This window comes from Xiphias gladius, chromosome 15 (genome assembly GCF_016859285.1).
Source record: "Xiphias gladius isolate SHS-SW01 ecotype Sanya breed wild chromosome 15, ASM1685928v1, whole genome shotgun sequence".
Classification (NCBI taxonomy): Eukaryota; Metazoa; Chordata; class Actinopteri; order Istiophoriformes; family Xiphiidae; genus Xiphias; species Xiphias gladius.
In genome coordinates, this window is record NC_053414.1 from 31,669,960 (window position 1) to 31,687,727 (window position 17,768).

General features: G+C 37.3%; 1 protein-coding gene across 3 annotated transcripts; it reads left to right on the top strand.

Moving 5' to 3' along the window:
* The first annotated feature begins 1,147 nt into the window (after positions 1 to 1,147).
* LOC120800468 (ladderlectin-like) lies at positions 1,148 to 3,973 on the top strand. Of its 3 annotated transcripts, XM_040146592.1 has the most exons (9): positions 1,148 to 1,187; positions 1,272 to 1,381; positions 2,270 to 2,317; positions 2,445 to 2,480; positions 2,568 to 2,618; positions 2,717 to 2,808; positions 3,050 to 3,175; positions 3,308 to 3,404; positions 3,582 to 3,973. In XM_040146592.1, exons 2-9 carry the CDS (start codon positions 1,318 to 1,320, stop codon positions 3,650 to 3,652), a joined length of 585 nt encoding a protein of 194 aa, XP_040002526.1. In that variant the 5' UTR covers positions 1,148 to 1,187; positions 1,272 to 1,317; the 3' UTR covers positions 3,653 to 3,973. The 3 variants fall into 3 exon arrangements, with proteins under 3 accessions (XP_040002526.1, XP_040002527.1, XP_040002528.1); XM_040146593.1 differs by lacking the exon at positions 2,270 to 2,317; XM_040146594.1 differs by lacking the exons at positions 2,270 to 2,317; positions 2,445 to 2,480.
* The last annotated feature ends 13,795 nt before the right edge of the window (positions 3,974 to 17,768 follow it).

Below are 17,768 nucleotides of genomic sequence, written 5' to 3' on the forward strand. Positions count from 1 at the left end.
CACAGTGGGAAGTATGCCGTCTCTCCTGATCAGACCAGGTCTTCCCCAAAAAGTCTGCAAGTTATCCACAAAACCCACAGCGTTTTCTGGACACCACCTCGACAGCCAGCAGTTGCATGATGACATACGGCTAAACATGTCATCGCTGGTCAGATTAGGCAGGGCCCCAGAGAAAACTACGGAGTCCAACATTGTCTTTGCAAATGTACACACTGACTCAACATTAATTTTTGTAACCTCCGATTGGCCTAATTGGGCATTGTTACCGCCGACGTGAATAACGGTCTCACTATATTTACGTTTATCCTTTGTCAGCAGTTTTAAATAGGATTCGCCCGCTTTGGCCCCAGGAATACATTTGACTATGGTAGCCGATGTTGCTAACTTCACATTTCTGAAGATAGAGCTGCCAATAACCAGAGTTGGTTTCTCAGCCGGTGTGTCGCTGAGTGGGGATTATCTGTTTGAAACATGAACTGGTTGGTGGTGAAACATGGGATTCTGCTTAGGGCTACACTTCTTGGTGAGAGTGGGAGCTACGCTGGGTCGGTTTACACCGGCTACTGGGGGATGGCTAACTACAGTAGCTGATCATTTGGTTTGGTTTCATATACACAAGGAGTTCTAAAAAGACAAACTAAAGCCATGAAAAATACCTTAAGTATCTTTTCAAATTGACAGAATAGCATTACAGCCCTCCCTGAAATTTTCACCATCATTGAAAGTGGTGGCTTTCATGCATAAAATCCAGTAATCAACCTTAATGACTCGCCATCAGGTAATTTATAATCCCATTACAAATAACTTACTTAAATCATTAACTTTCTTCTTATTATTTTTTGTAAACCACATGTCTCAGTGAGAGCTGTCAGAACTGCCTCGCTGGAGGAAAACATAATTAACATTAGTGTCGTGTCACTTTATCGTAACAGTCAGAACTGTATCAGTCATGTCAGTGTTACTGATATCACTATTTCCTTACTGACCTTGTGGAGAAGTTATAGTTTTATATAAGGAAACAAAGGAACACAAACACACTCACGTTGAGATCAAAGTGCATTCATTCACGTGCTTCCCTGTACTCTACCTGTGGTTCATGAGTGTATATAAAGAGCAGAGCAACCTCCTCATCAGCACAGCAGCATCAGCTGATACCTGAACAGCCTCACCTCAAATTTACCTGACAGGTAAGACTCCCTCAGTCTCATTCCATAGTAGTAAATTTGATTTTCTGCTCTTTAACTGTTTTGACTGTCTCTGACTCCCACCAGACGTTAATTAACTCCATCATCCTGCATACTCCTCATCATCTTCATCATGAAGGCCTTCCTGGTCCTCTCAGTTTTGCTCACTGATGTTCTTGCTATCACGGCTGCTGCAGGTCAGATTAACTTTTCAAATAATTTCAAGCCTTAAGTAACGGCTGTGCAGCTCCCTGTGTAAAATACAGTTTCTTAATTGATTTTACTGAGGAAAAAGAGGTTTGTTGTTATTATGTGGACCCAGAGCCGGTGTCACCACCATGTAGCCATTTATAAAGCACTTGATTATTTTTGCTCACAACTGCTGGACCATGAGGTTGAAAAGTAAAATGATGGATTAATCTAGCTATGTACGTCTATTTCTGTCTGCGCTGCTGACAAACATCCCTGTAGAAGGTTCAGATATATTCTCCAAAAACCAGACCAAGACAAACTGCTTGACTATGTATCACTGTGTTTTTTGGCACAGATTAAAACTTTGTAACATTTTCTGTCATTAAGATAACTAATATAGAGGATTGTTTAGCTTTGGTAGAGATTCTCTGAGTGTTTTCCTACGGATCACCTGAGGGTCAAAACATACTGGCATAGTTATCAGAGTGAAATAATAAACTGTGTGCACAGATTGTTACACTGAATGCGGTGTTTAGGGGAAATGTTGAAGTATATGCATCTTGAATTCAGAATAAAAGCTTTGATTTATAATTGCTTAAAATCATGTTTTTGAGTAATGCAATGCAGCATTTGATTCTCATACTGAGTAGTAGGTGGAAAAACAGTGAAAATACTTTAATACTCCATATGCTTTACAAATACCTCCACCCCCCACGTTTATAATCTATTTGATTAACCAATTATTAGTATGGATTTCCATGTCAGTAATTAATTTTCTACCATATGACCCCTGGGGGCCCCATACTTTTTTTGTTTTAATTTGTTATTAAGTAAATACATGAAATCAGAGACAGATGACATTTAGTAGCCCCTCCCTGTCGTTTTATTTTGAGATGGAGCTGTTGAAGCTGCACCACAGGGGCTGCAGGAGGACAACCAGGGTAACACAGAAAACTGTGACACAGAAATACCACTTACATTTTATGCTGTAAATAAAACATGAACTTTTTGAACAAACTGCAGCACATCAGACTGTAAATGAGCTCCTGTTTTCTGTTTTCATTTCAGTGGTAGAAAATGAAGTTACAATGTTTGTTCCTGAAGGTAAAAAGCTGAAAGGATGATTCACTACATCCTGCGTCATATTATTGTAAGATTATGGTGATAATGTGACTTTTTTTCTTTTTTTAGAGGAAGGGTCTGAAATGTTTTCTCCTGGAAAGACAGCTTCATCACCTGAAGGTTTATTGGGTTTATATGAAACATTAAACATTGACTCTGTCCATTAAATCAAATGAAGTCAAATCAGTCTCTTTTCTGCTCCACTCTCTCCTCTTTAGGTCGCTTCTTCACTTGTCCCTCTGGTTGGGTCAGATACAGGAATAGTTGCTATCTGTATGTGAGCTCTAGCAGATCCTGGAGCAGTGCTGCAGTAATTGAAATTCTTTACTCAAAGATACACTTGCAATCAATTAAAATTTATTTCTCTATTGTTCATCTGACAAATTGACCTTCTCCGTCCTCCATCATTGTACATTTTATTACATTAACATAACATCTGTATGTTTGTGTGTGTTTGTGTTTGTGTGTGTGTGTGTGTGTGTGTGTGTGTGTGTGTGTGTGTGTGTGTGTGTGTGTGTGTGTGTGTGTGTGTGTGTGTGTGTCTCCTTCAGGCCCACTGCACCAGTCTGGGAGCCTCCTTGGCTTCAGTCCATAACGTGTTTGATTATAGTTTCCTGCAGGAGCTGACTAGGAGGTCAGGAAGCTCTGTTGCCTGGATTGGAGGATTCTACTTCCAGGTTATTAGACCTTCACATATTTATCCATCAAATTGCCCATATCATGTGATCCAACATCCTAGTTAGGCTACACAAAAAGAAATGTCTAATAAAAGTCTGCTGCTTGTGACACGTCATGTGTTTTATGTCCAGGGCTGGAGGTGGGTGGACCAGAGCTCCTTCAGCTACAACTATTGGAGCTCACAGAATACTGTCAGCCGCTACCAGTGCATCCATCTTAATGCCAGGGGTGAGACGGAGCATTTCCATCTGTAACATCAATTCTTTACTTGAATTCAGCTAGCTTCCTACATGCTGTAACAATTACATTTTTAAAGGTTTCATTAATCCTAGAATGGTTATAATCACGTATCAGGCTTGTCTATCTAAACACAATAAACAAACATTTTCCCATTTCCTCTTGCAGCGGGCTGGTCCAATAATAACTGCAGTAATGGATGGTCGTCCATTTGTATGAAGAGAACTGATACCTGCTAAATGTGACAGCAGGCAGAGCTGTGTGTACTGATCTGACTCATAATCTTTAGAATGTGATGGAGGACATTTGGAGTGTTAGCATACAAAACCTTGCTTTGATTTTAGGAAAAAGAATATGACAATCCTATCACAGGAGTTTGCTGATTTAGTGCTGTGTTTCATCAGTGACAGACTTTTTTATGCTGTACATGTGAAAGAAAATGCTTCTTCTTTCTTGCTGCTACAAAATCAGATTGTAAAGAGGCCAAAGACTTCGCTCAGGTGTTTTATTTTTATTTTTTACTTTGGAATACATGTTTGCAGAGGTAAAATGTTTATCAGAAATTAAAATTCATGAAATCAATAAAAAAAATTTTTTTTGACATACAGTGTTATGTGAAAACGTGTTACTTTCACCTTTAAGCAGCATTGGCATGCTTTCTTTATTCAACTCTTATGGATATGTGGACATTTATAACATCCTTTTGTAGTTCTTCTGTCTTAGCAGAGACACTTGTAAGTTTGTCAAAGACTCAGTCTTCAGATATCTGTAGGTTAGGCATTACATGCAAGATCAGATACTCTGTTTCCTAGTAAGCCTACCACTGAAAGCCACTGATACTTTACTTGCTTTTCACACACTGAAAAAAGGGGCTGTTTGCACCCTGTATGAAAATATATAAAGATTTGAGCCATCCCTCTTGAGTGTTGTTAACTCTACTTGGGAACACGACCTTGGTATATCTTTCACCACTGGGGATCACTATCCTTAGTATATTTGGCTTCCATGTGTGCACAACACTATTTACCATGTTACAATACAACAGAGGACTCCTAATGCTAACTTGAGTCCCTCCCAAATTGACCATCTTGTCGATAGTGCTGCAAGCTCAATGAGAATGACACTCGATTCTATTGCCCCTCTAAAAAAAGAAGATAATAAAACAAAGGAGGTTAGCTCCATGGTTTAACTCTCAAACCCGCATAATAAAGCAAACTACGCGAAAACTTGAAAGGATATGGCGTTCTACCAAACTGGAAGAATCTCACTTAGCCTGGATTGATAGTCTTAAAACTTATAGGAAGGCCCTCCGTAATGCCAGAGCACCCTATTACTCATCTCTGATAGAGGAAATTAAAAACAACCCTGGGTTTCTTTTCAGCACTGTAGCCAAGCTGACAGAGAGTCATAGCTCTATTGATCCATGTATTCCTATAGCACTCAGTACTGTCGATTTCATGAGCTTCTTTAACGATAAAATTCCAACTATTAGAGACAAAATTCAGCACCTCCTGCCCTCAACAGGTGCCGATTTATCTTCAAACCCAAGAACTAAGATTCAGCTGTAAAACCGGATTTATACCTAGTTTTTCTTCCATTGAACTTTGCAAACTAACTTCAGCAATGTCTTCATCTAAACCACCAACATGTCTCTTAGACCCCATCCCAAGTAGGCCGCATAAGGAAGTTTTACCCTTAGTAAGCACTTTTTTGCTTGATATAATCAATCTGTCATTATTAACAGGCTATGTACCACAGTCCTTTAAAACAGCTGTAATTAAACCTCTTCTTAAAAAGCCTACTCTTGATCCAGATGTTTAACTAACCCTTATCTAATCTTTCCTTTCTCTCTAAGATCCATGAGAAAGCTGTCACCAACCAGTTGTGTGACTTTTTTACATAATAATAGTTTATTTGAGGATTTTCAGTCAGCATCACAGCACAGAGACAACACTGGTGAAAGTTAAAAATGACCTTCTTACTGCATCGGACAAAGGACTTGTCTCTGTACTTGTCTTGTTAGACCTTAGTGCTGCATTTGATACTATTGACCATCATATCCTATTACAGAGACTGGAGCATTTAATTGGCTTTAAAGGAACTGCTCTAAGATGGTTTAGGTCCTGTTTATCAGATCGATCTCAGTTTGTGCATGTTAACGATAAATTCTCCATATACACAAAAGTTAGTCACGGCGTTCCACAAGGTTCTCTGCTTGGACCAATTCTGTTCACCTTATCTATGTTTCCTTTCAGCAATATTATTAGGAAACACTCCAGAACTTCCATTGCTATGCTCATGATAGCCAATTTTATTTGTCAATGAAGCCTGCGGAAACCAATCAGTTAGCTAAACTTCAAGCTTGCCTTAAGGACATAAAGAGCTGGATAACCAGCAACTCTCTTCTGTTACACTCAGACAAAACTGAAGTAATTGTACTTGGCCCCCAACACCCCAGAAACACATTATCCAATGATATACTTACTCTAGACGGCATTGCCCTGGTCTCCAGCACCACCGTCAGGAATCTCTGAGTTCTCTTTGATCAGGATATCTCTTTTAATTCTCACATAAAACAAACTTCATGGACTGCCTTTTTTCACCTACTAACATTGCAAAAATCAGGCACATTCGTTCTCAAAATGATGCAGAAAAACTAGTACATGCTATTGTTACTTTTAGGCTGGATTATTGCAACTCCTTATTATCAGGCTGTCCCAACAAATCTTTAAATACTCTCCAGCTAATCCAGAATTCTGCAGTGCGATTACTGCTAGGAACTAGGAAAGAGATCATATTTCTCCTGTGTTAGCTCCTCTGCATTGGCACCCTGTAAAATCCAGAATAGAATTTAAAATCCTCCTCCTCACCTATAAAGCCCTTAATGGTAAGGCAACATCATATCTGAAAGAGCTCATAATACCAGTTTTGGTCAGGGAGGCAGACACACTCTCCACATTTAATAGTAGGCTTAAAACCTTCCTTTTTGACAAAGCTTACTGTTAGGTTTGGCTCAGGCTTGTCTTGAACCATCCCCTAATTATGCTGCTATTGCCTAGACTGCCGGGGGACTTCCCATGATGCACCGAGCTCCTCTCTCCTCCTCTTCCTGTTGCTCTCTGCAGGTATTTCTGCCCCTGGTGCTGCAGAGTCTGGATCAGTGACTGCCCCCCCCTACTGCCCCAATTATCATGCTCAACACCCACTGCTTCAATTATTATGAATTTCATTATCATTAATATATTTAGTCATATTAGTATTATCACTAGACCTATTATTCTAAATTTTTGTTTTATTAGTCTCTTTATTATTATAGATCTTTATGTAGTACCTGTATTGTGCTATGCTCTCTTTCTTTCCTCCTGCCCCCCGTCTCTCCTGCTGTCTCTCTCTCTCTCTCTCTCTCTCTCTCTGTCTCTCTCTCTCTGCTCTCTCCCTCGCTCTCTATCACCCCCTTTAGCCGGGTTCTGTTCAAGGTTTCATAAATAAAATGGAATTGAAATTGTCCAAAGTATACCCTGAAATCAGTCATACACAGAAGTGTCTTGTCTTATCAGAAGATCTGTTATTCCATTCCTGGATCAGATTTAAAGTTTTATAAGGTGTGGGGTTGCCTCTTTGAATATTTTGAGAAAATATCCACCATAGTCACCAAGGTCTTAATCCAGTGAACTGTTCTTTCATCAAATGCAGTTTTATTGGAGTTTGGCTTTGCCTTTCTGCCCAGCAGACGTACAGTCTTCCAGATCTCATCTTGACTTCTGCAGTTCCCACTCACTGCCATTTCTTAACGACATTTCAGAGAATGGAAATTTCAAGCTGGAAGCAACCTCCACCTTACCAAAAGGTTTGAACAGTCAGATAATTTATCATTAGTTGATAATTCCTATTGACAAAACCTGACCTGCCCTACAAGTCCTAACAAGTCCATGATGACCTAATGAGTTAAATTAGGTTCTGAATGTTTAACAAATAGAAGAGGTCCAAACTTTTTCATGTAACAATTACTGTGTTTATTTTTTACTTTGGCATTAGTCTATACTGAATTACATATGGGGTGCAGACTGTGAAGTTGCATGCTGAAAGTAACACGAACGTTTCGCCACAATTAGCTCCAAGTGACATTTAAAAAAGTGGTGATGAATTTTTAAAAGTCACTTTTTACCAGATTAACTAGTGATTGTAAACTTTGTCATATTTATTCAATTTACTTTTATTGTAAAAAAATATTTCATGTAATGTTATATCTAAATATTGAATCTAAATCTAAATAAATTAAAAATAACAGTACATTTGAAGAATTTTTAAGTCTGTTTGCCGCAGGAGTTGTATCTACATCTATCTATCATTATTATTAACAGAGTGATATACTGCACCTTTTCACGAAGACATTTTATGAGAACTCATTGATTTGTTTGCTATGTGCTTGGTGAAATAGTGGCATGTCTTGGTAACACTTTTTTGGGGTTTCCACATACGTCCACATGGACTCGGTTTCCCAAAGTCTCCCACTAATCGAATTCTGATCTCCATGGACTCAGCATTTACAGTATGCCATTGGTAACCTGGTGATTTACTTCATCTTGCAATAAAATCCACATTTAGAGGCACTAAATTCTTTTTCTCTTTGCTGTGCCCCACACACTGGCTTTAAAATAGATACCACTTTTGTGCAGAACAATGTCTTCATTGTCTTTAAAATGTTTTCTTACTGGACCTGGTTTTATTCTAAGATAACCTAATCTTGTCCATCTGCTAATTAGCTATTGTAACCAGTTAATTTTTAATGCAATCCACACAATTTAAAAATAAATATAACACTATCAGTTCCCTTTTCTTTCTAAATGTTGACAGGTCTCTGGAATCACTCCATTGCTTCGCACATGTTGGACCCAGCCAGGGTGCAAAGCTCGACCCAGCTGATGAGGTAGGAGAAGCGGGATTGCACTCCACTGCTCCATGCTTTTCAGTTGAAAAGACACATAAACAATGGTTACTTGCGCAATCACCAAGTAAGGCTGACATCTGGGGCAGAGTGAGTTACAAGATTGTGTAAACAGATGCTAAATGATTGCATTGCAGTGCTGGATGCTAAGGAAGAATTCATCATGAATTTATTTTGTGTTTTAGTACTGTCTTTGAGTAAGACTTCTTGCTCACTGTTAAGTTTTGTGTCTGCACTTCCTGTAAACGCTCCTTCCTGTGACACACATCTTGATTTTCTGTAAGATCGACAAAAGCGCTAAATTCACGTCATTCCACACTTGCTACTTTCTAGTTCAAAACATTCTTACTTCCAAACTTGATATTACATTTAACTCTTTTGAGGCTCTTGTATTACAACCGTCTCCATCCACTATAAATTGCTTTGTCCAGAGCAACAGGCTCCAACCATTCCACACTGTAGTACTCTATATGGCCCTGTCTCACAATTTTTAGAGATTCTAAGTCTACGTGACATCAGTATTAACCTGAATAAAGGCCTCTGATCCTCTAAGAAAAGCCTTTCCGGTACTTAATTTTGGCTTCACCCAGTTTTTGCATGAGCTTAGTAACTGCAGTGATAATAACCTGATTCTGTCCATATTGAGAAAATTGATTCTATCGAATCAGGATAAAATAACGGAAACTAAATGTCCTACTGTTCTGTAACATGATTAAGTTTATTCTTCAGCTGTGTACAGGTGGTTTGATGATACTCTCAAGTTTTGCAGGACTGCTCCTTTGTCATTTTTGTTCTCTTGTAATTTGTTTTTCAGTTAGCCACGTGTTTTCAAGTTAAATTTTTATCAATACGTGCAACATGTAGCTCCCCTATTTAGCAAGCAAAGTCAACAGTTATAAGAATCAGGAAAGCAGAAGATTTTCTAGAATATATATTTTTCAATAATGTGTGAATTGACACAGGGAGTACTTTGACAAATTCCAGCCTCTGTCAAATTCTGTGTTGCCTGGTTCAAGGACACACAGGAGGTTTATGTCAACGTGTAGCCTAAGCTCCATCTCACCTCATTAAGGCCTAATGTCAGAACAGAGATAAAGTGATATATGTGGGATGAGCAATTGGGGAGAGAGAACACTGAAACTGACCCTAATTGGTAACGAACCAAAGTGGGGAGTGGGATATCCTGAATATTAAAGGTTTAATTTGCATAAACCTATATGTTTGGGACAACACCCTGATATTGTTGGAGAATCAGAATTGGAGAATCAGAATTGGAGAATCGGACTCGACTGGACCCTTGCAGGCTTTTTAATTTGAACTCAATGATTATCTCCCTGCAAACTATGTGTACCTGATTTTTATAAATAAAGAAAACTCAAAAGGAGCATCGACATGCTGTGAATAAGGTTGTGATATACGACATCAGCTATTGACATATACTATTGTTCTTTTGGTCCACCTTGCATCATTATTGTTAGTCATTGCGTTTATTCTGTGTTGGTAGACAATAATAAATTTTCATTATTCTGAACCCAGTCGTTGCAGTTTGTTCCTTTGAAGTAGATATTGGAGCTCCATTGAATCGGGAAGTCACAGCTTCTGATATTAAACTGATGAATGTGACTAGTCAATTAATTTGTGTAATCAATTTCCTGCAAAAAACAGGTGGTGCCCCTACAAGTGCTTATTTAATAGTTCTGTTCGAAACACTACACTCTTTAATGTCAGATCAATCTCTTATCAAATTTGAAGCGATACAAGCCTGTCTTTGCAACACTGGTGCAAATGTATTTATCACTTGACACATTGATCTGTCAGCTTTAACTGGTCTTGGTGAGCTATTACCGGTGGTCATGCACTTTTCACTGCAGCTACAGGCCCGGCTGAAAATTGTACCATTGACTTAAACACAGCTTTGTCTATTCTTCTCAACTGAATCGTACCTCTTACTGACAAAACCAAACTGTCAAATAGGTTGGTTTACAGAAAAAAAAACAACACATGCTCTTAATCAGGCTTGCAGGAGATTGGAGCCCAAATGGCAAAAATCTAAACTGGAAGTCTTCTGGAATTAGTGTATACAATTACATATGAGGTGCAGACTGTAAAATAACATGCTGAAATTAACAGCAACGTTTCACCAACAACATTAAAAAAAGAATTTTTAAGAGTCACTTTTTACCAGATTTACAGCAGTATTTGTGAACTTTATCATATTTATTTTTCTTGAAAAAAAAATTGAATGTAATGTTACATCTAAATATTAAACCTAAATGTAAATATTAAATTTAAATCCAAATGTTAAATATTAAATCTAAATGTTAAATTATTATGTCACGAGTGCTTGGTGAAACTAAATATTTAGCTAATATGCAAAATCACATTACCGGTCAACGGAAGTATCGATATAAACACTCAATGAAGAGATCCTGCGCTATCAACGGCCTTCTGCCTGTCCAATCCAGGCTCAAAGTTATTATAATTTTGGTCGTAGGCCTATTTTTATATCACTTTGCTAAGTCTTGATATTTTTTCAGGCAAGAACGTAATCGTTTTGATTGATAATATGTGGTCAGTTTATCAAAATAAGGCCTTTTTGGAAATTTGCTGCAGCGATTTGGGAGATGTGAGGACCCACCTGCCAGGTGAGACCGACACGTCTCAGCAGCTCGCAGCCTGGCTCTTAAATGATTGGCCTGTCAATATGTGTTGTTATCTTGGGAGAAAAACTGTTATCTCTGCAAACCCTTTGGCAATTTACTGCCAGATCTGTTGTCTGTAGCATCTTGAAATATGATTTAATTCCTTTTGGAAGATTAAATTCAGAGTTGAAATATAATATTTGTTGCTGCTAGTTTGTTTGAAGGTAACGCTAAATATATATTAAATACAGTTTAACAGCACTGCCTCTGTGGATTCTTTTATGTACAGCTATACCACCAGATTTCTATAAAAACAATTCCTATATGTATGTCTTATCTCTTTGAACACACAGCAACCCCTCCTTCTATACACACTAAAGTGTATAAATGCTTACTAAGTTTTGTACTCTTTGCTCATGGCCATATACTGCTCATTGCTGTGACCTTTGATCTCTGTATGTTTGAGACCATCTCCAGATAATGAATTAAACTTACGGAAAGACAAGAGTTGACGCCTTGGAATGGAAAAATGGCTCAGTGCTGAAGTTGGAAGACTGTACAGCTAGAGGCTGAAGACTCTAAAAATCTCAACCTCCCAGTCAAACAAGGGTAGTGAAGTGGGGACCTGAGGCCTGAGGACCAGGGTTTTCTCATTGCTTTGTACCAAGAAAAGGACCTGGTGGCGTTTCACTTGTCTTTCTGTTAAGAAACTTCATAGAGAAGTACTGGGTACATGAAGTATATTTGAGAATTTACTGTAATTAAAGAGGGCTGATCACCGCTAGAGAATAAAAGACGTCTGGAGAATTTTGAAATTTATTTTTGTGCACAAATACAGAGAGGGATATACGAGTATACAATTGATTGTGTAAAATAAATTTAAATCTTATGTTTTAAAATATAATACATAATTAGATTCACATGAATTAAAGAGTGTTAATTTACATTAGTTTGCAGACGCTGCTGATGAATAAATTGACAGGTGTATTGACAGGTGAATATCTGGTAGCTCTATTACTCCTCTATAGAATGGGTTTAATTAGTTTTTTTGTCGCTAATTCTGGGCTTTTTGTCCCGGCCTAGGAAGCCAGAAAATAATTTATTAATTCCATTAAACCAGCTGGAGGGAAACTTGAGATGACACAAGAAAAGCCAACCTTGTTAACTAACCCATTTTTATAATTTCAAATCTATCCCCACAGAGTAAAATGGTCCACAATTTGGTGTCTTCCCTTATAGTCTCAAGAAGATCTTGTGCATTTAATTCAACTAATTTTTCAAATGTCAGATTAAATTATAGATCCTAAATCGTTCATGCCTTTTGGTTAAAAGAGGCAGTACGCAAATGTGATTGAAAAGTGAAATGATAAAGTGGAATAGCCTCACTTTTACTGTCATTTACTTTGTAAGCAGAAAACTGTCAAAAACTGTGGTTTTGTTTTTTTGTTATACAATTATTTTTTTTCAGTTTGCTCACAAACTGATGTGACTTTACTATACTTCTTTACTAAATGTAATTTAAAAATACTATGTTTATTTTATCTCACAATATTGATCAAATTGCTTTGGTTGGCAAATTTCTTTGCTCAATGACTCTAAAGTTCCGTCAGATGTATAAGCTTAGATGGCCTGAAGGAGCTTCTTATTAGCTCATAGAGTTTAATCAAGAACTTGGGATTTACATCTTTGGCATAATGCTACACTAGTCTGTGCCAACCATCACAAACTATGACACAGACAGACATTTATACCTATGTATCAGCACATTACAGTCGCACATTACATGACAAATAACATAACACAGTGTATACACACAAACATGTACAGTATATAAGCATATCAGACGTTTCAGCACAAACATACAATAGCTAATAGTTTGCACAAAATACTGTCCAAAAATCTAACTAGGATGCTTGACTGTAAATCACAACAATAATTTTCTAACCTCGTATAATTTCTGATAGTTTCTGCCATGCTTGAGATTCTTTACTTAAGTCAAACTAGAATCAGAGTGTAGAGCTACTAATACAGAGATGCACAAAATGATCTTGGCGTGAAGTTGGTGTGTTTTTTTCCTAGGTGTTTTTACCAGAGAAGTTGGTGCTTTCTTTCCTAGGGGTTCTGACCAGAGAAGGGGAGACATTTTACATTCCCATTAATATCACAGTAAATGCGAATTACAGATGCACCTTGCTAGCCAAGCTAGTGTTAGCAGTAGCCGATGACTTAATGTTTGCTGTGGTAAACAGTACCTGACCCTGCCGAACTGTTAACCTGCGCTCCGATGTATTGGTAGCTACTCAGTCAAAGACCAATAAAAAGGTATATTCAACCAATGTTAAGATAAAAACGTTTGTTTTGTTTTTCTGGCACAGTTTAAATGTATTATGTTAGTTAGTTAAATTAATAAAATTGTCCATCAGGATGTTTTGATAGTTCAGGTTAACATAATGTTTAGGTAACTTAAATGTGGTTAAAACAGTAATGCTAACTTTCTAAGTTGTCACTAGGTAATTTTGAATACATTAATATATCTATGTTAAACAGGTGAAAAAAATTTTTTTTGTAACATAGTATTAATATGCAAATAAACACAAGCGTGTGCAAAACAATGTAACCCATTGTGTTTATTTGCATAGTTAATAATACGTATCCGACAAAGCCCTATTGTGTTTCACTTTTTTCCACGATGGAGCTGAGGTAGACTGAGGCACATGGACATTTCTATCCATATTTGAGTAAGAAAGTAAATTTTGTTAGCTCAACCATCATTAGCAACTTCATCATCCCAGTGGTCAAGCTATCGATGTATAACTATAATTTACAACGTATAACTATTGCTAGGCCAAGTGCTGATAATTTGTCAATAAAAGAGGTAGTTCAACACATTCCAAAGCACACATTACAATTTAAATGATTATGTAATATCTTCAGGCGCTTTCTACGATAGAATAATAAAGTTTCACAAAATGTTGAGTCTAATTAGATACAAAAACCACTGAAGCTGTGCTTACATGCAGTACTAGTATTAAATGTATTCATTTACACCTCTAAATACCATTTCATAATGAAGAGAAGAGATCAAGTAACCACCAAACCTAACTTTAAACAAAGTTTTTATCCAAATTATGATTTATCCAGGCAGACTGATACAGGAATTGGCCTTCGACCCGATTACTTTCTTGAGACACAGTTGTGAGTATGCATCATTGTTCTCCAAAGGAAACTGATATTGTTGTCTGTGCTAGCATCAGTATCAATGATCTTTTACTCCAGAACAGAGGAAAAGGGGGAGGCAAAGTAAGATGTAAAAAAAGTACGTTTAGTATGGTATTTATGGCAATTGGCCAATCATAGGCAACAGTGTTTTTGTATAGCTGTAATAAATAAATAAGACTAGGCCAAAACCTAATATATGGCTGGAACGTGTGTGGTCAATGTGCAAAATTGAGGATGCAGTTGAAGTGTTGTGGAACCACTGTAAACAAGTACTGTCAATGGAAAGCAGCTAAAGCCTGCACGAAAAGGTGCTAAATATCACTAGATGATGTAATACGCTAATTAGCATATTAATGACATTGCATCGTGTTTACATCCTGCCTAGTTTCAGCTGGTTTCAGCCTGTTATGTGTTTGCTTCTCTGCTACTCTCTATGCTCACATATACAGTATTTTAATACAGCCGAATTCCCAATAAGGCGTTTCTCATTTACATCTTTTTCTGTTGTCAGACAACGGAACAAGCATGAAATAGTGACTGAAACACAACTCATTAGGACTAAATATTAAGCAGTAGGCAATTCCAAGCCATTTCCAAGCTGCTGTATACCTAAGATGTCTTCTGACAAAATCACCATACACCACACATAAGCAGGTAGTGCTGTGATTTTAGCTATATTAACCTTTAACTCAGAGAGAACGTTTGAAGCTCATTCACATCTGTCAGCTGCTGTGCAGTCAACTGAGTGAGCCGCATAGAGAGTTTGTGCCTGTGGAGGGAAAGCCTGACCTTGCGCTCGTAGGGCAATACTGGCAATTCTCTTAGGAGCTAAGGTTTGTCAAAAAAAGTCCCTAGATTTGTTTCTAGGTTCTTTTTTGAAAAAAGAAAAAAGTCGCTCAAGGTGTTGGTAAATCAGTAAAGTCGGTAAATCTAGAGACAAAGTGACAAAGGCTAAGTTGGCAACACTGCCTGTAAATGAAATTAACTACAGTCAAACCAATTTTATTTTAGAGTAAATATTTTTTCCTCCAGAACAGAGCTTTATATCTGTGGTGAAACAGGAAATCAGTAACTGGAGATGTCCGTGGGTATGTGGCACTTAATCCCTCCTCCAGAGGCTGTTGCTAAGAAATGCCACTCTACAAACAAAACATACACAATCTATGAGGTAAAACCAACAGAACTGGTTTCATATGGCTTAGAAAAGAGCTTAATGGTTTTTCCTCCCATGTTCCTTTTTCTATTATTGTTACCACAGCTTGAGACAAAATTAGGTGTTAATGGGCTAAAATATTTTACTCTTCCTAACTAGCAACAAACTTTAGCAGAATGGAGTGATGTGTATGTCCAGTATCAACATTGACAAAATTTAAATTTTTTGTGCACTGCAGTAAATAAGGAAAAGAATGTCAAGGAGACCAGTCCAGTTTGGAAATGGCTCAGTTGTCATCAACTGGATTGAAGTATGGAACTACTACCACATGATAATGTGGTCCAACATGGGGGAGATGTTAATGCCTGTTTCTGTTCAGCAACTATTTAGTACTGTGAACTGTACTTTACATGCACACATTTACATAAATAGGGTGATTAAAATAAGAAAAAGCCACATTAAAAACTGTTTCATGATTATGAAACAGCTCATTTTACAGTACCATTAATACCCTCACCAAAAGTCTTGATCTCACAGAATAAAAAAACACATTCAAAATCTTTTAAACCAAATGTCATTTAAAAAAAAGAAAAAAACAAGTGTTGTACTCTTCCTGACAAGAGAGTGCCTTCTTGTGGATGTATTGTCTTACTTTAATGGCATAATAGTGGTATATTGCCCAGTACTGAAACTGATCATTAGCTAAGAGGATGAGAGGAACACTCAACATTGTGGGCTGACTAGCAGGCAACTGCCTCTTACGCTGGCTACCTTCTCTTTATTGAGTCCAAATGACTGGGGATTGTAACACTTTAAAAAAGTCTATTTTCATCAAAGAGATAAGGAATATTAAGCAACAGTACTCTGTTACCTAGAGTTAGTCAATATACTGGCCACTTCATAGAACCAAGTTTCAAGTTTCACTTCCTAGTAAGTCTATCAGTGCTATTTTTAAGTGGCATTTAAGATAATTTTACAAGATGAATTCCATGTTTTGATGCATCACATTTTTTACTAAGAAATTTTTTTTTTTTTTTTTAATGTGTGTATTGCTTCACATAGACCTCTATAATGGGACAACCCAACCATGGATGTGCAAGGCCCTTTTAGTAAAGTGAATGAAGTCTTCATTAATTGTGTAATGTAATGTTTTATCAGTCATCATTTGCTTGAGATATGATTTGTGTTCATTTTAAAGATTATAAGTTTCTCTTATTGTTGGCTTTTTTATTAGAGCTATAGTATTGAAATCAACTTCATAGATGTACATGTATACATTTGATATCATGATGACAAAGCAAATATTTGTCAGAGCTTTTATGTATTAAAATTGAAATACTGGTGACAAACTGAATCGCTTCATTAGCATGAGATGATCCTTTACCATGGTAGCACATTACCAGCATCTCCAAATTTAATATACAAACTTCTTTCAGGTTGTAGCCATTGGCTTTCTGCATATGGCTGTAGGTACCTGAAGCATAGCAGGGGTAAGTTAGCTTATCCCAAAAAAAAAGTCTGCACTTAGGGGGACGAAGGTGGCGGGAAGGCTGCCTGCGACTGCCCCAGCCGCGGAAACGTGGAACGTTTCCGATTGATGGCAAAGCAACCCTCAGACAAGCGTTACAGGGGCAACCACCCCATCTAATTCCCCCAAACAAATTGACACCTGCATTGCGACTTGAGAGGAACAATTTTATTGACACACTGTACAAGAAACATTTTTGTTTCAAAGCATTCTGATCTGAAGAATATATCATTGCATGTTCAAGTATAAAAATCTATATATCAAGACAGCTTCTGTGGGAGTTGTATCTGCTTGCTTTTAGTGATTTTTTTTTTCAATATTATAGGGACATGTCTTGTTCACTGGTTTTGTGTTTCCAGGGTTGAGTACTTAAATATGACCTAATCTCAAATTGAGATTCCATACTTATGAGAATTTTTAGAATAACATTTACTGTATTCAACGTACCACAACATAGCAACTCTAGCGAAGAATGTCAGACATCTAGCATCTTAAATGACAGATATTTTTCTCAGGAGATTAATGAATATTCATTAATCGAGTTAAATCACCTGACACTGTTATGTTAGATGCTTAACCATAGGTTTAACATGCAGGAGTATAATTTGTTAAAAGAGAGGGATATAGCAAGACAAGTTAACCTTAATGCCAATTTGCCCCAGTGGCCAACTACAGTACTGCAACAAAAAAATCTCCTGCAGCCCACACAGCATTTTCCTTGCCTTTATAAAAGAGGCATCTGTTAAACTTTTGACAGGACACTTCAACCTGCAAAAAGGGGTTGATCACTACTATTTGTATTATACTTTTAACCCATGAAGGTTTATTATTTATGAAACTTTCCCAAAGCCTAGAAATGCATGGCATC

Coding starts and splice junctions, on each gene's coding strand:
- LOC120800468 (XM_040146592.1), top strand. CDS start 1,318: ATGAAGGCCTTCCTGGTCCTCTCAGTTTTGCTCACTGATGTTCTTGCT. Junction 2,619..2,716: donor GACAGCTTCATCACCTGAAG/GTTTATTGGGTT, acceptor TCTCCTCTTTAG/GTCGCTTCTTCACTTGTCCC. Junction 3,176..3,307: donor TTGGAGGATTCTACTTCCAG/GTTATTAGACCT, acceptor TTTTATGTCCAG/GGCTGGAGGTGGGTGGACCA.